The sequence below is a fragment of the Pteropus alecto genome, unplaced genomic scaffold, assembly GCF_000325575.1.
Source record: "Pteropus alecto unplaced genomic scaffold, ASM32557v1 scaffold7, whole genome shotgun sequence".
Lineage (NCBI taxonomy): Eukaryota > Metazoa > Chordata > Mammalia > Chiroptera > Pteropodidae > Pteropus > Pteropus alecto.
This window is the reverse complement of record NW_006494614.1, coordinates 52,570,220-52,594,192: the sequence shown is the minus strand read 5'-3', so window position 1 is coordinate 52,594,192 and position 23,973 is coordinate 52,570,220. Positions and strand designations below refer to the sequence as shown.

General features: G+C 37.9%; 1 protein-coding gene across 8 annotated transcripts in view; it reads left to right on the top strand.

Moving 5' to 3' along the window:
- Positions 1-23,973, top strand: part of PRCP (prolylcarboxypeptidase) — a 55,610-nt gene that overhangs the window by 409 nt on the left and 31,228 nt on the right. For 4 of the 8 annotated variants that reach the window (XM_006926657.3, XM_015600515.2, XM_025042607.1 and 1 more), the window contains exon 2: positions 998-1,180. In XM_006926657.3, the coding sequence (XP_006926719.1) occupies positions 1,013-1,180 (168 nt within the window). In that variant the 5' untranslated portion in view covers positions 998-1,012. Of the gene's footprint in view, positions 1-973; positions 1,181-23,973 lie in introns of all 8 variants that reach the window. The other 4 variants (XM_006926656.3, XM_015600513.2, XM_025042605.1 and 1 more) reach the window with 1 other exon arrangement.

Below are 23,973 nucleotides of genomic sequence, written 5' to 3'. Positions count from 1 at the left end.
AGCAGGGTGACTGGAAAAAGGAGCGGAAACTGGGTGAAGGGGATTGGCAGAGCCGTGAAAACAGAAGGGAGCTCTGCTCGAGGAGCATGGCACAGCCCGAGGACCGGGGCAGAAATGGGTTGGCGGCAGGAGGAGGGAGTAAGGAAGGTGGGGAGGCCCAAAGCGGCTGCCGCGTGCAGAGAAAAGAGGAGGCGTAACATGGAAGAAGGGAACTGAACCAAGCTGGATTCCGGGGCTACATGGGCGATCTCCATTAAAGGCTGGGTTGTGTGGGCATCACGGAGGTTTGGGGCGACCCTCGAACAGAGTACCTTTGAAGGTGGTTAGGCTTATGTAATGGAGGTGGGGTGCGAGCAGCCAGTGCTTCTCAATTCCTCTGATTTGGGTGACCCAGTGCCAGTACCCGCAACAGTCCTAGCCTGTTTCCTCATTTCTAAATGGGAATAACAATCACACGACGCACAAGATTGCTGTTAGATGGGATGATGTGTGTACCATTATGTCTAGTGATGTAGTGACATATAGTGAAAGATCAATGAATTGTCAAGGTAGATATTATTACCATTATATAGGATTTGCGGAGGGTAAGGGATGTGACAATGGAAATAAGGCGGACAGGGCCGGGTTTGGCAGTGACGATAAAGGCGAGGATGTAGGGCGACCAAGCCGAAAGGTGTAATATAGTTAAGGATGGGATTCAGAGGTCAGGAAGGATGGGACCCTGGAATGATGAGGGTAGACTGGGAATGTGACCGAAATGGAGGTGGACTATAAAGTGAAGGTGGCACGAGAGAAAAATGAAATGTGGTGGCGCCCTCTGGGTTGGGGATGGGGGAGGTGTGGCTTGGGTCACGGGTTTGGGCAGTGCAGCTGAGGGGCGGGGTGACTTTGAGTTTCCCGGGGGAGGAGCCTGTTGGAGGCGGGGCGGGCTCCTGTTGGAGGCGGGGCGGGCTCCAGTTGCTCATCTCTGCAGGTCTACCTTCCACCCGCACTGCAGCCGCCAGCCTGAGCCATGGGACGCCGCACCTTCCTGTCCCTACTCCTGGCTCTGCTGACGCCTGGCGCCGCCATCCCCGTACCTCCGGCGGTAAGGGCCCTCAACAACCTGCACTTGTCAACTAGCTTCACATCGCATCCCGCTATAGTCATGGAGTACTCGATTCACTACATCCAACAGAAGGTAAGGCTTGGTAGATAGGGCCTGGGTCGGGGGTGGGGCTGAGGCTTCGCAGCCCCCAGCCCAAGCAACAGAACCCCAGGCACCGGAGTCCACCCAGAATTGCAAAACCTTAATGCCTATAACTTGTCTGATCTTTGGATAACACTTTTCAAAGGATGGCCCCAAGTCCAGGTTCTCTTTAAAATCTCTTCTCCCATTACCAGTAATTTAATATCAGTCCTGGCTCCACTCTTCTGTAATTAGCTATGACAGTCGCTTCAAGTCTTTCTGCTCCTAGAGGATGCCTTAATCCAAATTCCCCCGACCTCTTCCCAAATCCAAATTATTTAGTGCCAACTCTGGTCCATTGTCTGCTGTGAGTCATCCTTTATCCCAAAGCCACCCCTAAATACAAAGTTTCAATATCTTATTAGACGATATCTCATATTCAACTTAAAATGCCACCTTGTCATCTCATGCTCAGCTCAAAGTTGATTTTGTGGCCCTTTTATTAAATTTTTAATCTTCCCTGGTCTCCGTAAGACTGAACATATGTGTAGCCCCTGCCTATAAAGGAAGTTAGAGTATGTCAAGCTTTGAGAGTGAGATGGGGGTGGGGGTTAGCATCTCTGGTCTGAAGCTTGAGTTTAGAAATGTAAGCAAGACTTGATGCCTTTGTGCATGGCTTTGGCATGAGGTATTCCTGGACAAGCCTGGATGGAAATGTACATCTTGTGTTAAATGACAGGATCCTTACAGTTCTGTATTTCTGGGCACTTGTCTAGAGATGGGTAAAGATTTGGGAAAGGTTGGGATTAGAAAGAATGCAAGAGTCTGAGATTTGGCTTTAAGAATCAGATACACCAGGATTCTACTCTGCTAGCTCAGTGACTTTGGGGATGTTACTATACCTCCCTGAGCCCAGTTTCTTGATCTCCTGGAGACTGGGTAATGGTAAAATGAGAGCAGATGACATATCCCTAGCATAGTATGTCCTCCAGTAGACACTTATAACATTCGTGGTTATTGACCTATGTGGATTTTGAATAGGAATTTGGAACAGAGCGATGGCATGAACTTGTAGAATAATTTATAAGAAATTGTTTTTAATGCATAAGTTTGTATTAGAGTTTATGAGGAAGAGAAAACATTTTAAGTTTAGCAGAAGTGCCAGGAAAAAGGGGTCTTTTTCTTAGGCAACTCACTTAAATTAATTCTCTAGGCTGCGGTTTCCTCATTTGTAAACTTAGAGGTTCGGGCAAGAACCAAAATGTTTCACACTTCACTGAGGAAAATTGAGGGCTCTTTGGGGAGACATCTCGTAGGAACGGTGAGTGAAGGCCCAAGTCGATGCCAAGTTAGGGTTTCCCAGTACCCCTCTCTCCCTGACCTCTTTCAGCCTGAGCTTTATGCTTTTATCTATTTTATATACTGATTTTTTATACCACTACTTGCAGAGTTCTATTGCTAAAGTAAAACTGAAGGGGAACTATTGGAATGAGGATTTCTAAAATCCCTTTAGGAATGATGAAAAAGAGTAGAAAAGATCGAATGATTTATTAGCTCTTAATATTCCTTCAAAGTAGATACCTTTCCTGACCACTTCACTCTTTAGAAATGTAATTTAAGACTAGTTCTGTTTCCATTTTGGCAATTTGCAAAATGTTTGGCTTTACTCAACCTCCTCTTGCCCTCTGGCCTAAATATGAATATTAGTTTATATTTTAGTACATAGATTCCACATATATCTTTATTACCATAATAATTTTTCTTACATCAACTCCAATTGAGTGTTATTTCATTTTTTTGAGAAAAATTTCCACATATGTATTTATTTGCATAATAATGGTTATAGTAGTTGCCAGTTTCTGGGCCATAGATTTTTAGTTGCGACTATGTATGCGCAAACTCAGCTTTAATATTTTAGTTAGAGCATATGAAATACTTTTATGCCTTTTAATAATAAATATTGTTATTATAACAGTAGGGCTCAGTTTTTATTCAAGGTTTAATTTTTATCAAACTTTATAATGATTTTCTTTATCTGTGGTTATATCTGTCCCACTGACCAAGCTGTTCCCAGCTGTCTTTATATGCACATACACTCCATGAATGGTTTCAATAAAAAGACTTAGCCTATAGCCCTGTCCCTCCTCTGCTCAGAAATCCTCCGTAACTGTGACTGTTAGCAAGATAAAGGTCAAATTCCTTGGCATGTTTCTCACCACATAACCCCAGCTGGCCTTTCCAATTTCACATCCTACTGTAAGCCTCCCTACCCATAGCACACATACACTTTTAGCCACATACAACATAGACTCAATTGAATTTTACTGTGTTAGAAATTGTCTGAAATACCATCCTCCTTCTCTACTAAACTCATACCTGTCCCAGCTGAAATGTCACCTCTTCTATGAAACCTTCTTGACTAGAGGGCGATTTACTTGGTCCTTTTTCACTCTGCACATTTAGTATTTTGTATGTCCCTCCAGCTAGATTGCACTTTCCAGTATCCAGAAGAGCCTGTAAAAAATATAAAGTACAAAATAAGTACTTGTTGAGGGAGTGAATGAATGACTAACCAGAGAAAGCCTAAACAAAGCAAAGTGACACAAATAATTTTTTGTTTATTTTCCTTTTTATCTTTTACTTCCATCTTTTGTGTGTTACACACCGCTGAGTTGGCTGACTCTGTGTGAGTGATGTCCACAATGTTCTGTCCTCAGTGACCCAGCTCAGCAACTGTGTACTCATGCTTATGGATTCTTTTATGGAGTCAGCTCATGTCACATTTGTTCTTCCTCTTTTCCTACTATCTATTTTTCCCAAGATTGTTGTCTTTTCTAAAGAACCTTGCCTTCTAATGATGAGACGAAGTAAGACAGCTTCGGTTTTGTCATTTTTGCCTTCAGTGGTGTTTCAGGCTTCATTTGCTCTAGGCTCCACTTGTTTGTCTTTCTGGCAGTCCAGGGTATCCATAGAGCTCTCTTCCAACACCATATTTCAAACGAATCACATTTTTCCTTTCATTCTATTTTCTTCACTGTCCAACTTTTGCATCTGTACATGTAATTGGGAATATGAGGGTGTGAATGATCTTAACCTTGATCTGTCTCTAATGACACATCTTTGTTCTTGGTGATCTTTCCTAATTCTTCCATTGCTGCTGCCCCTTTGACTCTCAGCCCTCTCTTCATTTCTTGGCCGTAGTCTCCATTTGAATTGATGACTGAACCAAGGTAAGTAAAGTCTTTGCTAGTTATTTTTCCTCTTCTTTCAAAGTCTTCAAATGTTATCGATTTAGTAGGAATATTTCTTTTATCCAAATAACTGAATCAGGAGACCAGACAAAGGATAGTACATTATTTGGGCACATCAAAGCTTTGGGTACATGTGTGATGCTAGTGTTGTAAAGGACTCCATGGGATGTGTGGCTTATGGTGACAAAATTTCCCTGTTTCTTACTACTCTCCACCTCCCATGCTGGACCCGCAGACTAAAATGTGAGTCCTGAGGGCATTTTACTGTGTGGTATAGTGGGAAAAGAGAGTGGGCCCTTTCAGGCTGTCATTTTCCTAAGAGCGATATCTACTGTATTAGTTAGGGTTCTCTAGTCAGAGTACACCAGTAGGTAGGGGTGTGTGTGTGTGTGTGTGTGTGTGTGTGTGTGTGTTTATGTGTCCAAAGAGAGGGATTGATTGATTTTAAGGAATTGGCTCATATGATTGTGGAGGCTTGGTAAGTCCAAAATTTGCAAGGTAGGCCCACAGGCTGGAGACCCAGGGAAGAGTTGCAGTTTGAGTTCAAAGGCAGTCTGCTTGCAGAATTCCTTTTTGCTCAGGACAGGTCAGTCTTTTGTGCTATTTAGGCCTAATTGGATGAGGTCCGCCTGCATTATGGAGGGTAAATCTGCTTTACTCAAAGTCCACTGATTTGAATGTTAATCCCATCCAAAAAACACCTTCACGGAAACATCCAGTGTAACGTTTAACTAAATATCTAGACACTGTGGCCCAGCCAAGTTGATATGTAGAGTTAACCATCACATCTAACAAGGTTGTTGTGAGAGTTATGTATAGTAACATGTGAAAGCGCATGTACAGTGGCTGGAACATAGTAGAACTTAAGGAACTTAAGAGAGTAAGTGCCGGTTCCTTCCTCATTCTGTCCTAAAAGCACATTCTTCATAGTGTTATACATTTCAGATTGATTCAAATGTATGACAGTTGTGGAAATGCCTCTTCTAGAAACCCAGTAGTCAGTCATTTATACTCAAATATTCCTATTTAACTACTGACCGGTTTATTATGTACTTTGGCCCGACATTGAGCTCGTGGCCACTAACTCCCCTTTCCACAGCTCCTTCCTTGTCTACCGTAAGGCAGTCAGTCATATCAGTGGGCTAAGCTATTTCTATTTATGTGCATCCCTTACAGTCTACTGTCACTTCCTATTCTATGTTCCTCTTTTCTACTCTTGTCACAGTGAGTGACCCTGATATCTAGTAAAATGTATCTGTGTCAGGACCCTTGGAAGGGCCTATTACTCTTTCTCCTCCTCCTCTTATTTTTTTCCTTCCCCTTAAACCTGGAGTATACTGTTAAAGATATTATGTGTGAACTGATTGCATTTTTTGCTCACAGTACCTTGTGAGAAGGGGCCTTATAGATCATATAGTCCATCCTTTAGATATGATGAATTGACCTTGATCCAAAAAAAAATTATGGAGGATTAAGAACTTGATAGAGCTGGAATACCATACAGGTTTTGAGAATGAATTCTGTTTCTACCACTGAGTAACTTCAGACAAATTACTCTGAGTTTTCACTTTCATAATCAGCAAAATGGAGATAATTATACTACCCATCTTGCAGATTTGTTGTGCAGTGAGCTGGTATGTGTAAAGTGTTTATTTAGCACAGTTTATATCACCTGGTAAACACTCAATCAATAGTAAATATTATTCTATTTTACTTTGCAGTTTCTTAATGTATGGGGCTTTTACTTACTCCCTCTCCACTCAGAATAAAATATTTAAATAATTCCTTACTATAGCTAAAGTAGTTATTCTGGAAAATATGAAAATCCTTATGAACTCTTTTTTGTTACAAAAATAGTATGTATATGTCTTTTTATCAATGGGATATAACTTAATAACACTTGTAAATCAGACAGAGAAACTGACTTTTCTCACTTAAAATCATTTTCTATCACATAAGACTGATGCATAGACAGACATGTGAAGTTATTTTTATTTTTTTCTATGCTATTTTCAGTTTTGAGAAATTGTGGGTAGAAAAATATGATAATGAATGTGCTTTTTAGGTTTTTGCTTGGATCTTCTCTTGACAGTAATACCAAATTTAACACTGTCTTTCTGATAGCAGGGTTTTGACTGTTTTACCAGTTAATGCTAAAATGTAATTTCAGTAAAAATTAATTTTAGGTTTTGCATTCTGAATCTTGTTTATAACCATCTGTCATGTTTGTTGTCATGTTTATATCCATCTGTCAGTATACTGTGGGGACTTTGGGCTTAGGCACTTTAAACCAAACATTTTCAAAATTTGAGTTCTAGTATCAGGCTTGCCACTAACTCTTGGGCAAGTTGTTTAACTCTTGATTTCAATGTACTAATATGTAAGACAGGAGAATTGGATCTGCTGATTGTGATGTCTGTAATTCTATTTAGTGAGTGCCTCTTGTCTATAGGGCACTGTATTAGGAGCAGTGAGGTTGTGAGCACAAGTCTATTTTTTGCCCTACCATTAGTTGCCTTTGGTAAATCAGACCTAAACAATTTTTTCCAAATCAACTTATTTAAAGACATAGACTCATATCATATAAGTATTTTTTAAATTAAAAATTAGTTCTATCACCGATACAATATTTATAACAGAGCATCACATTTATGTTTGTGATTTTAAAGTTTGCTTGGTTATAAGTAGATTGAAGAAGAAGAATCATAGATAAGAAGAATCATTGCTATATGTCTTATTTGTCTTCATTTCCAGTGCTTTTCATGGTGCCCTCTACATAGCAGTTCTTAATAAAGATTTTTTTTAAATGGAAAAAATTAGTTATAAATTAAAATGAGTAAGGAGTAAGATGTGGGAGAGTAAAATGAAATATGCAGTGTATAAGCATCTAATGCATAATAATAATAATAATAATAATAATAAATCTGCTATCATTTATTGAAAGCTTTATATGCCCTAAATATTCTGCTAAGTACTTAATAGACATTTACTTATTTAATCCCTGTAGCTAGCCTATGAGGTAGATGCTATTATTGCCCCACTATAGGTTAGAACTATTTTACAGAGAGGTTACATGTTCAAGATAAACTGCTTATTTCTATACCACTTTGTTTTTCTAAAAATAAACTCTAACAAATTTCTTGTTCTAAAATAAATGTTATTACCTTGCTTGTCATACCAGTCAGAATAGGCTAGGTTATGCTGCTATAACAAAACTCCAAAATTGTAGTGACTTAACCCAATGAAAATTTATGACTCATACAGTATTTCCATTGGAGTGAGCGGAGGGTTCTGCTCATTATATTCACTTAGAGACTGAGGGACTGATAGAAACTTCCTTTCAACATATGTTTTCGTGATCACTGTAGTAGTGGAAAAAGAACATGGAAGGACTTGTGCCAGCATATAAATGTTCTAGTCTGGAAATGACATATGATCACTTACTTTCACAATTCATTGGCCAGACAGGTTATATTGCTGTATCTAATTACAGGGTGGGGAGACCAAAAATGTTGACTTTGGCATACATAGAGATGGCACTAATGACTACCATACTCAATTGGTCATTTAACCCAACCACCCATCCACCTACTCAGGGTTTATTCAATTCCTTTTATGTCAGGCACTGGGCTAAATCCTAGTGAGGCAGAGAGGATTACATCCTGGAGCTTATATTGTACTTGTTGACCATTTTAGTTGCATACACTTAAACTCATATCTGAAAAATATGGAAAAACACTGATAAATTTGTAATGTATTGGCATTTATATGGCTGAAATTCACAGATTGCTTAAAAAAATATCCCTGAAGTGGGACTGGTCTATTTGGTATTTTCTTGCTCTTTTCATTATCATAGTTCACTGGGGTGGTATAGTTTGATGCCATATTATTTAAAGGCAGTGAGTTGGGAAAGAAGGAGAGAAAATTAGGAACAAGGAAGATAAACTATCCGATTTCCAGGCCCAGTAGTGGGAGAAGTTTGAGAGGGAAGTTAACTGCCATTTGAGAGGGTCAAAATATGTTTAAAAATATGTTTATGTCTGCACAGAGAGTAGAAGAAAATAACTAAAATATTAACTGGTGGAAAGGTTTGGGTGATGTTTCATTTCATTCTTTCTACTTTTCTGTATTTTTCAAGTTATCTATAACAAACCTACATCATTTTATAATCCATTAAAAAGGTATTATTTACAAAGCAGCAGTTGACCTGTCCTGGCTCACATAGGCAGTGCGTAGCAACATTAAGAACCAGGACTTCGGACTCCAGACTGTGTATCTCCTAGTGCCATGCCTCTTTGTAAACACTTGGATAACTCCTGTTCCTCTTTTGCTGCCTAGCTATGACTGCTTTGCCATCTTTTCCTTAAGTATTTTGCATCCTTGTCTTCCATACACTGCTGCAGGCAAGATTGGAGAACTCATTTGAGAGGAGATGGAAGGGAAAAAAACAGAAATGTCCCTTTCTCTACCTTACTTCAACCTAAGCTTTTACTGGATGGAAGAGAAGACGGGGAGAGGAAATAAAAGAAAGGTTTCCAGAGGAATTGGTACCTGCGTCAGAGACGGGGAGGAATTAAGGTCACCCAAATAGGACCAGGGCATGTATTTTCTGTTAAGTCTCCAACCCCTGCTATCTGTCTGCTTTTCACAGATAGGAGATCATAACTTCTCTCAGTACTGCTTTGCAGATCATTTCCGAATCCATAATTGTAGATTCCCTCCTTCCCTCCCTTTCTCTCTCTCTCATTCTCTCTCTCTCTCTCTTGCGTGTGTGCGCGTGCTTGACCCATTTCTCTAAAAGTAATCATAATAGTAATAATAAATAATATTTATTGAACTCTTACTATGTACTAGGCAATCAACAATTATCATAGAAATAGCCTTTAAGGACACATTTTTCCCAATGTATCCATTCTCACCCTTCCCTTAGCCCTCACTCATATACAAAACAAAGAAAAAACAAGAACTGCTACATTCCTTCCCATGACTCTTTCTCTGTAGATATGTTGGGAGAAGGGTAAGAAACGAGTAGCCACAGCTTTCAGATCATCAAAATAAGAGAATGAGAACAAGCAGGTCTGTTTTTATTTGCATGTATCCTTAAAGGCTATTTCTATGATAATTGTTTATTGCCCGTATTTATTAGAGAGCTGACATAAAGAGGAAGTTCTTGTGATTTTGGTTTTTCATTTGCAGAGTTCAGTTAACTGTGTGTATTTGTAAATCTTTATTTTCTATTATGTATGCTTCGGTTCCAAGTTCCAAGTTGTCTTATGGTCCTGAAAGGGACTATGAAATCTTTTAAGATAAAAGAGACTATGAAATATTTTGGGATGGCTGTATATATTCTAGAGTAAAGAATGTTAAGAGACCCTCATTGATGATCAGACAAAGGTACTCTCCAAGAGAATAAAGTAAACTAAATTGTTGAGGAAGGAGTGAGAACTTTATCCCCTTAAGTTTGGTGCTCAGTATAGTTTACCATAATTCCGTTAGCATATTCTTTATCTTAAGCTTTTTCAACAGTCTGTATACAAAATTTGGCTTGGAATAAGTAAGAAGTCATATAAATGTCCCTAATCTATGCTGCATGGACTAGTCACTGCCATATATTCATCTTCTACTCGTATTAGTTCTTGTATGTCCTCTTCCTGTTCAATAACTCAAAGGAACAGAAGTCACCTGTTTGGCACTCTGCTTTTGAAAGTCTACCAGCCCCTGTATTAGGGAGTCAAGTCCACACAATTGTATCTAGGTAGTTTGTTTTCTTTAAAAGCCTGGATACTGGTCCCATCTTTTAACACTGTGTTTAGAATAATAGTACTATTCTTCTGTTTGATAAAGTGTTATCTTTTTAAAGAATATGAGACTGAAAATTTAAGCTAATCTCTTTAACTACTTTGATGAGAAGCCTGGCTATGCTGATTGTAATATTATTCTGCCATCTAAGAGGAAACAAGTAGTCCCTTGAGATGTGGATTTATAATCTTCAATATATAAAGTGATCAAAGTATCACAATTATTTTAAAATTCTTTATAAATAAGATATCCAAAGTATTTATATTTTATTTCTACAATATGTACCTGTCCTCAGACCTACTTAATTTTTATAGTGATGAATGTGTATTGAAGGTATATTGCATTGTCACAGCACTGGTGATGGTAACTGGATAAAAAGGCAAAGCAAAAGCAAAATCACACACCAGGCCATGTGATATTTGGTATATAAGAGGCCCTCATTGTCACCAAGTCACTACCCTATTGTTGTCATCGGTTCCAAGATAGCTACAATTTTTTTTTTTAATTTGACTTTACAAGGTCTTGTTTTTTTAAATGAACACTTAGAATAAATTATTAAAGTTTTATATCATATTTTCCTCGTAAATGCCAATATTAAACACATAACATACATTATCGTGTATGTTTGTGTGTTTGGCAGTGTTTTCAGACTTAGGTTCAGTGCTAATAATATGCAACAATAATATATTAGTAATACATGAAGCTCTTCCCATCTGCTCTTGCTGGGCACTTATACACACGTATTATCCTATGTAGTCATCAGAAGGCTGCTCTGGGATGGATATTATTTTTTTTTTTTCGTTGTTTATATAAGAAAACAAGCCCAAAGACATGAAGTAACTTGTTCAAGTTTAAATAGCTCTAATAGGTGGCAAAATTTCACTCAAACTCATATCTGTCTTCAAATTCCCTTCTCTTTTCACTGCATCACAGAACATTTGTGGTTTTGGGGAGAAAAAAAGTTTTTGAAAGATATCTCTGGTACTGATTAAATTTTATTAGTGCAAAAGTGTGTGTATGTAATTAAGTCTTGACACACAATTTGCATTTTTGATGTTTTCCTGATGGTATATGGCTGGCATGTTTGGCTAGCACCATCATGATTTAATAACCTTATTTAAACAAGAAACTACAAAACAAACAATGGCTCCGATTCAGCAGATAAGAAATTGAGGAAGTACTTGTTATTATTTGTCAGTGAATTTTTATTTTTATGCAGTTTGAACCATGGGTCACACTGCAGACACTGTTAAAACCGTAGGAAACCTCCGTCACTTCCTGAGCACTGATGGCCTCTTCCTTTGAGCCAGCTGCTCATACAACAATTTTGGAAAGCAGTGGTGATGACTCCCTTCTCCTTGGTGTCTGATGCTTCCTTTCTCTTGAACAGTTGGCTTAAAATGACAATGATCAGTGCAGCCTGTACAAACCAAAACAGGCTTTTTGTTTGCCTTTTTGTGTCGTCTAATTTCTAGAAAATGACCACACTTTAAAAGAGAAGGGAATTCATATTTGCCAAACACCTCTCTGTGATCTCCTCCAGGGCAGCAACTTTGAGCCTCACTGATCTGTGGATCTGGGCAGCCACAGCACCAAGCTCTGTCCATGTGGAGCTGAGCTGATGGAATGACACTGCAAGTCATGTTCTGTCTTATTGCAGGCATTAAATGCAAAGAGCCTATTGCTTTTACTCATATACCCCCAGTGCTTTAGTCTGACTCTGAAGAATGTGAGTATAACATGATGAAATGGATATTGGCCGAGATGCCAGGGAGTTATTTGCCACAAAATATGGATCATGGCTTTTAAAGATTTCCAGAAAGGCTTTTTGCAGTCAAATTCTATAACATTGCCAAACCCTTTTATTAATTTGAATTTGTAGTTATTTATCTGTAGTCTCTGTTTCCAGGTGAGCTTCTTTCTCTACTTCACACTCCAGCCATTTACTCTTTCATCTTGGTCTTCCTGCAAAGATTTATTCTTTAAATGCCTCTTTGATCTTCAAGGTGTCTGGCCTGTTTAGTGCTTGCTTGTCGTTCTCTTCTGTTAAGAAATGTCTCCCTCTGGGAAACCCTTGTTGTTAATTCGAAAAGAAGCAAGGTTCTGTTGTTCTTTTGTTCCCACTTTACACTTCAGTTCATTCAGTGTCCTTCCTTTATCTTTGCTTACACACATCTAACAAGTGCTAGCAACTCTAGTTGATTTGCAGATTCCATGTGCTTCATTTTTAAATTCCAAACTGACTGACCCCATGCCTCCCAGTGTATCTTTACTGCCCTATCCTTTGCTCATCTAGTGTAGACTTAGACAATGCAGATGAATTTTAAGATCAACCTTTAAAAACATAATCATAAAAGTAAATCTGCTAGGACAAAAATCTCTAATATTTATTATATATTGTTATAATATATACCAGGTATTACACATTATTGTTTTCTATACACTATGCTTGGAATCTGGATCCTACAGTGCTGGTATCTCTCTACCTGGAATGGTTTGTCTTCTTTTTCTGCCTGGCAAACTCCTGTTCATCCTTCACTGCACAGGTTTTGCATCACCTTCTTTATGAAACTATGGAGCTGCTTTTCTTCTCTCTCACAGGCTGGATAATTACTTATTTACCCTTTATGCCTCCCATTGCATTTCATAGATACTTCTTTTGTGCTACTACTCTGGGTTTCAATGATTTGTATGTTGGTATGCCCATTAGACTGTGGGCAGCCTGAGTTCTGGGCTCACACCCAACATTGCATCCTCAGTGTATGCCATCAACAACTGGTTAAATGAATACCTGGCTCAAGCTGAAGTGATTATTCTCTCTTTTGAATGCTGTTAGCACTTGCTTTTATTATATTTTGCCTAGTACTTATAATATGGCAGAGATACTAACCAGTCAGAACAGAAGCTGGTCATATTGCTGAGGTCTCTTGCAGTGCCATAGATTGGTTCTTTAGATCTAGAGGTCTGGAGAAGGAATTGGGGCAGTGGGGCAGGTGGGCATAGAGAGGGGTTGGGCATCACTCAAAGTGCTAAGGTAATCATTTGCCAACTGGAAGTATTTCAGTATTTTAAGAACTGGCTGAATATCAGTCTTGGTTATTCCAGGTAGTAAGTGCCTTAAAAATAAGACACTGCTTTTACTGCTTTTGATGTCTCATATAGATACCTAAGTACAACTCAGAGGTACAGGTGTTCAAAGAAAGTTAAACTTTTATAACCAATATTAATGCTACTATATAACATTCCCTTCTAAAATGCCTCTGACTTTTTTCACATTACTGTTAATGTGAAAGGAGAGGAGGAACTCCTCTCCTCCTGGTCACCCAGGATAGAGTACTTTGGGATCATCCGACTCCCTCACCTTTACCTCCACACCAAAATCCAGTCAATCACCAAGACCTTTCCATGATTCCTTACTAGTTTCTGTCCTGTCCTTTATATTCCCAGGATTACTATCTTGTATATGGCCATATAATTCCAAGTTAAACTATTACGGTAGCCTCTTCAGTTCCTCTGTTCTTTCATCCTCAGCCCAGGTGAGCTGGCACCATAGTTTTTCCTCCTCTCCTCTTTTCTAATCCAGGCTTTAGTAGGCCCTGCTTAAACCACACCTCATCAGGGAAACCTTTCCCAACTGACCTAGCCTAGTGTAAGCTATCCTTTCCTGGGTTCCTCTAGTATTCATTGTCTGGAGCATTTATTTGGCTGTTAACTGTGCTCTGCTTTGTGAAATGGTTCTTGTTGCTAGACTGTAATTACATCTTGGTATGTGATTTAACAGGTAGTTAGCCTTTAAGTAGAAAGCATCTATGCCCTAGAAATATATGCCCTAGAATGAATACTCCAAAAGGGGCATATGGTTTAGGATGTTTAGATTTTTTAAATTTTCTGATAGACATCATTTAAAATTCTGTAGCTAGGCTGCTGACTAATATACAATTTTGTTAAAGAGAAATGCTGACTATCACCCAATAAATTTAGTTTATAACCCACTAATTGATCACGACCTCTATTTTATATAACACTAATCTAGACTATATGGACCTTACAGAAAAATAAATGTTTCTCCTATAATGGGAGAGGTAAGGCCTGAAATCAAAATCTTTAATATAGGGTGAATGTAAAATATTGCAAGAGAGGTATATAGCATGAAAGTTCAGAGGAGGGAGAATTGTATGGTGAAAACTACTTGCTGTTGTAGGAAGATGACTCTGGGAGAGAAAGGACTTGGGTATCTCTTAGTGGTCATAGATTTTTCCCTTGATAGTTAAATCATTCCTTTCAGGGTGTTTTTTGTTTTGATTTGTTTTGTTTTTGCAAGGACAGGTGGAAATAATATACATCGATTTCCTCTTTATTCACTGTCTTGTTTTTCTTTTGAGTTTATGTGCTCACATACTAGCAGGACTTGTAATTGAGGTTTCCTGACTTGGATTGTATTTTTAACACTAATGAGCAAAAAGGTATATCTTAAGGGAGAAGATTTATTTCTTGTTTAATACTCATCTGTTTGTTGGATGAACAAAAAAGTTTTAAAAATGGGAAGCTGTAAGAGGTACTACTATGGGGATGAAAACATCATCACTTGTGAGTAGTTTTAATTCCTTTCTCATTGTAGGCTGCCTGGATTATAGTTTTAAAAGGAGACTACTGTAAGTAGTGTTGGCAGACTTTATTATTTTTTTTAATTAAAAAATTTTTTTCAATTACCATTGACATACAATATTATATCAGGGCAGACTATTTTTATTACTCCTGAGTAATTTCCCTCAGAATATGCTGTTTGTTTTCCATTGATTTTTTTTTTCTTTTTTCTTTTTTTTTTTTTAATGAAATGAGGCTTTGAGGCAAAGCTTTTCTTGGTTATATTCATTGTGGCAGCTCATTTCCCATATAGAAGATCCTTTATATAAAGTCTACCTTTCATTCTTTTACTACCTTAATGGGGACAGAATTGTTCCTAGGGAAAATGTATCATCAAACTATTTTTTAGATTTCCTATGGTCAGATGCCAAATGTTGTGAAAATATCCTGTGTGTGTGTGTGTGTGTGTGTTAATATCACAAGATAAAATTATGGATCAATCATCAGGAGTATTTGCTGTAATTCAACATTTTGAGCCTTTACCATGGTCAGGGATTTGTACACATACTACCTTAAATTCTTGTGACCTTGTAAGGAAGATATGAGTAGCTTCTTTTACAAATGAGTCAGTGGAGGTTCAGAGAAGGGAAAAAATCTTGCTGGAATTCACCTAGCTGCAAAGTGGCACAATCAGCATTTTAACCCAGGACTGTCAGGCTACAAAGATGGGTTCATTTCACTGGAGAAGGAGCACTCTCTTCTGGACCTGGGGTTGTCCTGGAAAGCTTTACAGAGGGGACAATGCTTAAGTGAACACTTGAATGAATGGAGGATGAAGTAGGACTTTTCTGGAATGACATGAGGAAGAAGATATTCTAGGCAAGGGGAAATTTATGTGCTCCAGCTTGGAGACTGAAGAAAGCATTTTATGTCCATAGGATTTCAGAATTATGAAGTAGGAAAGGAATTATGAAGTAGGAGAGGAAGATGAGGTTGGAAAAGAGGTGGGCAGTGTCCTGGTGCAGGCATTATCAGTTGCTCTGAGTTCGACTTCATTGCAGCCTCTGGTACCGGCAGTTAGTTGAGTTGCATCTCCTCTTTGCTGCCATAACAAATACCCTATGCTTACTTGCATTCATAATGTACACATTTTGTGTGGAAATAGTTTCTTTGCTTGCTTGTCTCCACCAGATTGTGGCCTCTTTGAGAGCAAAGACTGAGCCTTTTATCCTTGTATCAGTGTAGCCAGGCACATGCAATAAGCACCCGAGTAATGTTGGGAGGATGAAAGGGCTTTATCCTTGCTGAGAAGAATCAGTATTAATCATAGTCACATCTATGTTTACCATTCTTCTATCCTTTCAAGATTGAGCTGGATTTTAACTTGATAATTTTAAGATCTGTTCACATTTCCTGAGATTAACACACCTGATAGAAAGATAAGAATCTCACTGGTGTCACATTGTACTTATCACTTCTTCTACTGAATTCAACTCAACAGTCTGATGGAAGAAGTTCTGTGCCATTGTGCTTTGTGTTGTGGGGGGTAAGACATGAACAAGGGCAGGCAGTGTGGCATGGTGAGAACAGTGCAGCCTCTCTACTTCATAGGGTTCTACTTCAACAAATGAGAGACTGTACCTTTAGCTCTTAGTATAGCCCTTACATTATTCACAGGAGCAGGTGGATATAATACACATGATTTGATCAATAGATTCTAACATCTTATATTGGATTATTTTAGTGTTGAGGTTTATAATAGTATAGCAGGTATATAATATGTATATATAAATAACTACAGTACAAAGCTATATTTGAAAAGCGCTGTAATAGGCCTAATTAACTAATGTCTGCTTTGAGACTCCCTCTATGACCACCCTATTAAAATTAGGTCTATCTCTGTTATTCTCTGTCAGAACCAAACCTGCACAATTACACTTTCTAAGTGTTTCTTTAATCTGTGTATTTGCTTGTTTGTTGTCTATGTCTCTCATTAGACTATAGCACTGTGAGAGCAGTGACATATCTAGCTTGTTAGCTGTTATATCTCTAGCATTTATCCCATGGCAGACACTCAAGAAATACTTGTTAAATGAATGAGTGAATGAATGACTATAACCACTGACTGTCATTTCTTTGTACATCCTATTGGCTCTGGGCAGTAGCTATACAGGATGGTGACATAGTGGCTAAAGCACCAGAAAGTAATCAAAGAAGCAACTTGGTCATGTTTGAACTTGCTGTCATTGTTCTGAGCTTTTTGGTTTCAGTCAAGGATATCCTTTTCCCTTCCTTTATCTCTTTTACAGTGCCCTTATCATTCAGACCGGATGAATGCTGAAAACAATGAGTAGTCTATAGAGTGTATTTTTAAGTTTATGATTAAAAAAAAGTCTGTAGAGGCTATTGTATAGTGAAACCGTGACTGAAAATTTGATGTTGGAGTTCCCCAGGAAGAAAAAGCTTAGGCAACTACTTTCTTGAGTTACTTCCTTTTGTGGGTACTCTTAATGTGTGGATTTTGTAAAGTTTAATTTTTCAGAACACAGAAAATAATGTATTAGTGTAATAGGAATAATTAATTTTAAGGTAGTCTCTAAAAACTGAATGCTGTAGGTTTCGTTTCAGTGGTTTTCAAAGTGTGATTCACAGACGATCCTCCATGTGAAAAGAAGAGATGCATTTTAGCATTATGTTGTAGTATCTTGTTTGTATGTCATACTTTTTTTAAGAAGTAGTTTATTATTTTAACAGAGGTAACTGGGTCAAGATTGTGACCCCTGATGTCTTTTGTCTCACCAGTGGGAAACTGTAAAGTTTGAGAACTATGAGATTCTCACTTTGTACAATTTCTTTAAATAGTATTTGGAGGAAAAGGGTGGAAATAGAATCTACTTTGATAATTTCCATTAGATGCTAGGGGGACCCTGATAGCCTTGGAGCTCTTTCACCAGTTTAGTACGGCTTTTACTCTTAAAATGCCCGTAGTCGGGGTCAGTGAAGAATCAGTTATTAAAGGGTAGTAGTGTTGACTACAGCTGTTCAAAAGACTTGTTTTTGTTGATTGCTATTATTTGAATACTGCTGATGTCATACACTGGGTCCTGGGTCCTTTTTCATTGTATTCTTTCCTGGGTCTATCATGATTTTGGAAAGTGAACATTAGTATATGTGTAATATATGTACCAATTAAAGAGAAACTTGGGTTTGAAACCTGGCTTATTTATTAGTCTTGGCAAGATTTCTCACTTGGACCATTCAGTAGCCTTCTGTTTATTCTTTCTCTCTTTGTTTAGCATCTCCTTCTCCGGGTCATACTCCACAGAACAGTCAAAATGATCTCTTTAAAATGTAGACCAAAACAAGTCTTAAAACTCTTTTAAGGCTTCCCATCTCTCTTAGTATTAAATTTAAACTCCCTGCTGTGGCCTACTCAGCCATAGCCTCATTCCATACCATTGGCTTCTTCAGGCTTTACCTCCTTTGCCACCTCCATGGGGAGGCCTATTGTGTTAATTTCTTAGAGCTGTTGTAAAAAAGTACCACAAACTGGGAGGCTGAAACAGCAGAAATTTATTTTCTCATAGTTCTAGAGGCCACAAGTTCAAAATCAAAGTGTTAGTAAGCTTGGCTCTTTCTTGGGGGCTCAGAGGGAGAATCGGTTCCATGGCCTGCTTCTAACTTCTGGTGGTTTGGGGCAGTCCTTGGCATTCCTTGGCTTGCAGCTGCATCATTCCAACATCTCCTTCTGTCATCACATGGCTGTCTTTTGTGAATCTGTACCTTCCTATGACATTCTTCTTTCTGTATCTCTTCTGTTCTTATAAGGACATCAGTTATAACAGATTAAGAGCCCACCTTACTCCAGCGTGACCTCATCTTGACCAGTTACATCTGCAATGACCCTGTTTCCAAATGAAGTCACATTCTGAGGTTCCAGGAAGGACATGAATTTTGGGGGACACTATTTAACCCATCTTCCCTGACTCTCAATTTAAAGTAGTCTGCATTGTGGAGCTATATCTATAAACACACTCATAAGTTATTTATTTCTGGCCAGTAGTGAGCAAGGCATTTCATTAGAGCACATTTCATGCAGTGGACTCAGTTCTGGGCACACCATCTGTGAGAGAGAATGTAACTGAACTAGGATGTGAACAAGGTTATAAAGATTTTAGAAATAATGTTATGTAGGTAAGAACCAGGATTGCTCAGTTGGAGAAGAGATTTGGGAAGTCACTGGAGTCCTCTGTAGGAAGACTGTCCCTTCAGAGGAGGGGTAGTACGAAAGATCAGATTATAAGTTACATACATCACAGGTCTGTACTCCTGTATTTGAGAAGCATGGTTTTGCCTTTTGGTGTTTGGGGGGAGGTCTCTATCCTTTTGCATTATACCAGATACCAGCCTCCATTTCTCACAAGATCTGCCATGATATATGATTATAATAGTGCTACTAGGAGAATATTTTGCAAGTACAGAAGCATTCATAACAATAGAGTATAAAGAAAGAAAAACATTAGTAATATATCATATTATATTTAACAAAACAGGAGAATATAAAACTGTAAAGCTTTCTTTGATAATATACATTGCATAATTTTTATAAGGTTACAATTGAAATGCTTACATATTGTGCATATGAGTTCTGGCAACATTTTTCACTTCTTAAAATGAAATAACTACAACATAGCTTAAAATCCCTTGCAAGTCACCAAGCACATTCCAGCAGTATCTGTCTGTGGTGAGAGGACCTCGTCGCTCTGGGTATTAATGGTTACGTGGAGATAGGGATGGCCTCAACTGTCTTGCCCCCTGACCTTCTGTCACAGTCTCTTTATGAAATTCCCATCCTAATGTTATCCAGCCACTAAACTGCTCCTACCCCTGAGTTTTTGGATTTCTGCTAAGCAAACCTACAGATAGTCAGGTTGTTGTACCTGCTAATTTAGCTTCCAACCTCAGGGACCCTGTGGAGACTTAAGCATCGGTTCCTTCTTCCATGCTGTACTTTTACCTCTGTCTTCAAATCGTTGCCACACTACGCTCTTTTACTCTCTTTTAATAAATAGCCTTGCCCCCCACTTCACCAATTTAAAAAACTAAGATGTTGTGTGAGTGACATTTTAGTTAGAACCCCTACAGTTACCTCACTTTCCACCTAGAAATGTTAACTCCTGCACCCATCTGTTTCCCAGTAGAGGAGGGGCTCCTCACCTGTCCAAGTCAAATTCATTTATTTGTGCGGTGGAACCCATTCCCTCCTGCCTCTTCAGAATCTTCCTGCATCACAAAATCCCCCTCACCTGTAGTCTCAACTGTTGCCTCTAATCACATTTTTGCCCTTTTCCACCGTTCGTATGATTCTTCCTTTACATAACTCTGTTGTTGGAAGAATGTATTTTCCACATAGATCAAATCAACAGCTCATTTAAGTTTACCGAACTCTAGTATACTGCTGAATGAACCATTCTGACACATATTTTACAGGAAGCTGTCATTCAGGTTAAATATCCACGCGCTGGCCGAGAGCCACAGCTTTAAGTCCTTTCCAGCCCTAAAAACTGTGACTGTAACCTTGTCATAAGGTCAGATATATTTTAGGTTATATACTTAAGTAAATGCTGGTTAGTCCTTCCCGGCTGCTCCACCTGGATGCTAGCCTTTTGTCTGTATTAATTTGTAGTTATTTTCCTGTTTTTACCTCCAGCAGAGGGCATGCAGTTCCTGCTTTCTCAGCAGCTTGGATAAGGCTAAATTAAACTGTTATGAATTGGTTTTAGATTTTATGCTTCGGTTCTCCCCTAGGCATGTGATTTGCCACTAGGCAAAAGGCACACCCAACCACAGCATTCTGCAACTCTTCCAAAGCCAGTAACAGACACATGCAATAAACCTGCACAAACTTAATTTTGGGAACTTTGATCCCCATTCTCATTGCTTTGAGTCATGCTGTTCTCTGAAGCTCCGTTGGGTCTGTTTTTATACTAATTGTGGAGCTAGGATATATGCATGCATTCTCATTCATTTATTCTCTACATATTCACTGATTTTCTACTATGTCCCAGACATTATTCTATCTATACCCTAGGGATTTCGCATTGGACGAAACAGACAAAAGTCTCTACCTCAGTAAAGGCTCTATTTCTAGCGAACTGATTTCATTATTGGTTTAGAGAGGCAATCTCAGATCTGTTAGGTTTCTCTTTATAGAACGATTTTCATATCTATATCTAGTAGCAGCCCGAGGAATCTAATCTTATCTCCCAACTCTTACCCTCATAAACTGCCATAAAACAACAACAGTTCCTGAATATGTTTGTTCTGCACAGTCCATCATTCTCCCTTTGTTTAAAATGCTCTTCTGTCTCTTTTGTACTGAAAAAATTCCTGTTACTCTTCAGGTTTCACCTGAGATGTCACCTCCTTGGTGCAGCCTTCCATGATTTCCTCAGACAAGGTGATTAACATCCTCTACTGAGCTCCAAGAGCACTTTGTGTATAGAATTTAACCACGCCGTCATGTGATTGTTTATTAGCATGTTCATCATTTTCTTATATTCAAAATTTGAGAAATGGAATTGTATCTTACTCAGTTCTCTTTCCTTAATGCCTGTCATTTAATGAGTACTCAATACATATTTTTGAATGAAAGAAAAATTTTATATAGATATGACTTAGTACAATATAACTTACATATGACTATAATGAAATAGAAATGTAAATACCATATGTACATTATAAAATCTTAAAATATAGCATATATCTTAAAGGAAATCTTAAATGCTTACAAATCTATTTGTTAATAATCTTATTATGCATATAGAAGAATGCACTATCGTAATTCCAGAAGCCCATCATTCTCTTTTAGAGTCACTTTTCTCCTGCATGGGTAACCACTATCCTGACTTCTAACAGCATAAAGTTTGAACCCTGACTTTAAAAAGAAGGGTAATGAATGCCATATTTAAATTATATAAATATCTCTTTATTTAAAAAAGAAAAATTTTAAATAATTGACATCTCTGTATCTCGGTTTTTTCAGTTAAGAGTTTGGACTTAGGATCTAAGTTTTGTTCCTGTCTTAAAATTTTATGAATTTAGTATTTAAAACTTGTCTCTCCCACTTTACTTTTTATACAACAATACCATCCGATGGTCTAACACTTCCTAAAATTTATGTATTTCATAATCATACCAGTAATTTATCCCTAATTTGAGACCTCAAGCTGTGGCCAGGTAATTTTAGTGGTACAAACTTCCTGAAGCCATCAGAAGTTATTGATCATGCAGTGCTTTCACAGAGTCGTTTAGTCAATAGATGATGCTTAAACCTTTGATGAGACACTGACTATTGTTAGACAAAACATGTTGGTTTGATTTACTGGAACGTTTTCAGTGTTCTTAAGGGCAGGATATCTTCACTTCTGTTTTAGCAGTAGAGCAGAGAATATTTTGATTTTGGTAATTTAGAATTTTGGTAATTTAGAATATGATTCCCTCTTTGGGGCTCACAGTCTTTGGTCAAGGGAAAGGGGGTTACTGAGCACTGCTCAGTTATTGGAGAAGGTGTCTGAATTCACTTTCCTACCAACTACCTTCTGTTTTTTTCAAATATAACTTTATACTGTTGTGATATTAATTTATACCAGTATTTAATTTATAATAGCTCCTCTTATATATTTACTCGAGCACTGGCTACTAAAACAGAACGTGTCTATGAAAATTTTAAAATTAACAAGAAATGTTAAAGATTTGAACTGCATTTGTTTAATAATTATGAAGTGTCTGTCTTGTACAGGAGTGCTGTGGTAGCTATTGTGTTCTTGCCTTTCTGACTATCCGTTTATAAGTATAGGAGGCTGGGTGGCCAAACTTTTTCTATCGTGGACAGCCTTGTATCATTCCTTTTCTTCCTCTCCTACTTTGTCATTTCTCTTTAAATAAATAATTTATTTCTAAGAGTCTCCTTTTTTAAGATTAAGAGCAGTTTACCAAAAAAATATAGAGGAGAGAATTCAATTCTCTGCCCTGGTTAATATGGATAGAAGTCGTGCGTGAAGTGTATGAAGAAGAGCAGTGTCTTATTACATAGAATGATGATTTCATTAGAAGGACATAGCTGAGAAAACTTTCACCTTCCTTGTCAAAATGGAAACTAGACCTACTAAGGTTGACAATGAAGAGAGTATTCCTGTGGGAAGGGAAAGACAGTCCTGTTTAGTATATTCACCTTCCTCTTAGAGGGACTTGGGATCATTTCCCTTGTCACCAGCACACTGTCATCAAGGAATACCGTTTTCCTCTTGATTATTTAAGCCAGTTCTTTTCATTTTAATTCTTTAAGCCTCCAGTTCTTCCTGATATCTTCATAGTACAGATGAACAAAGGTGTAGAACACTTAAGTAGGACTTTTTAATGGCCCTGACATAATGAAATGGAAATAAATGGGAGTCACCCATGATCTACTCATGAGATCTGGCTTGCTCTCCCATCTTGTCCTAGATTTGGGGCTACTACTGTATAAGGGACAACTTAGTAGGATTCCTCTTATAGATACCTACTTTTCTCCAACTGTAGACCTAAGTCCTACCTAAATCCCACATTCCTTCCAGGTTTTTGTTCCTTTGAGGACATCATGTGTCCTTCCAACATTAAGATGTTCACCCTTTCAGAAGAGATCAAGCTTACCCAGAAATGATGTCAGAATCCATTAAAATTAATATAGGACACACATATTAAATGGAAGAAAAGTGATTTTATTTCATTATAGCACTTCTGGGTTAGAATTGGAAACTGAGCACCCTTCTTCAAGATGCTTTGATTTGTTGGAGCTGTGACTCCATTTTTTTTTGTCCTGTGTATCTGTGAGTATACTTTTCATATCTTCAGTAAAATTTCAGTTAGCTATTATCATATATCTGGGTACATAAATAAAATTAACTGTATTCTTAGTTTTTTAGAACTAAAGACTGCCGAGTAAGAGTCAATATAATTTTGTTTTATCAATGGCCTAATTAAATGAATTAAAAATAGTAGTGTAGTAACAATTTTGAATTAGGTAAGTGAAAATACTGATATTCCACATTTTCTTCAGTATAACTGTTAGTAAATGGCTGAGGGATCTATTCTTCATTCTGCAAATTTAGGAGAAAGACACTAGTGTCTCCT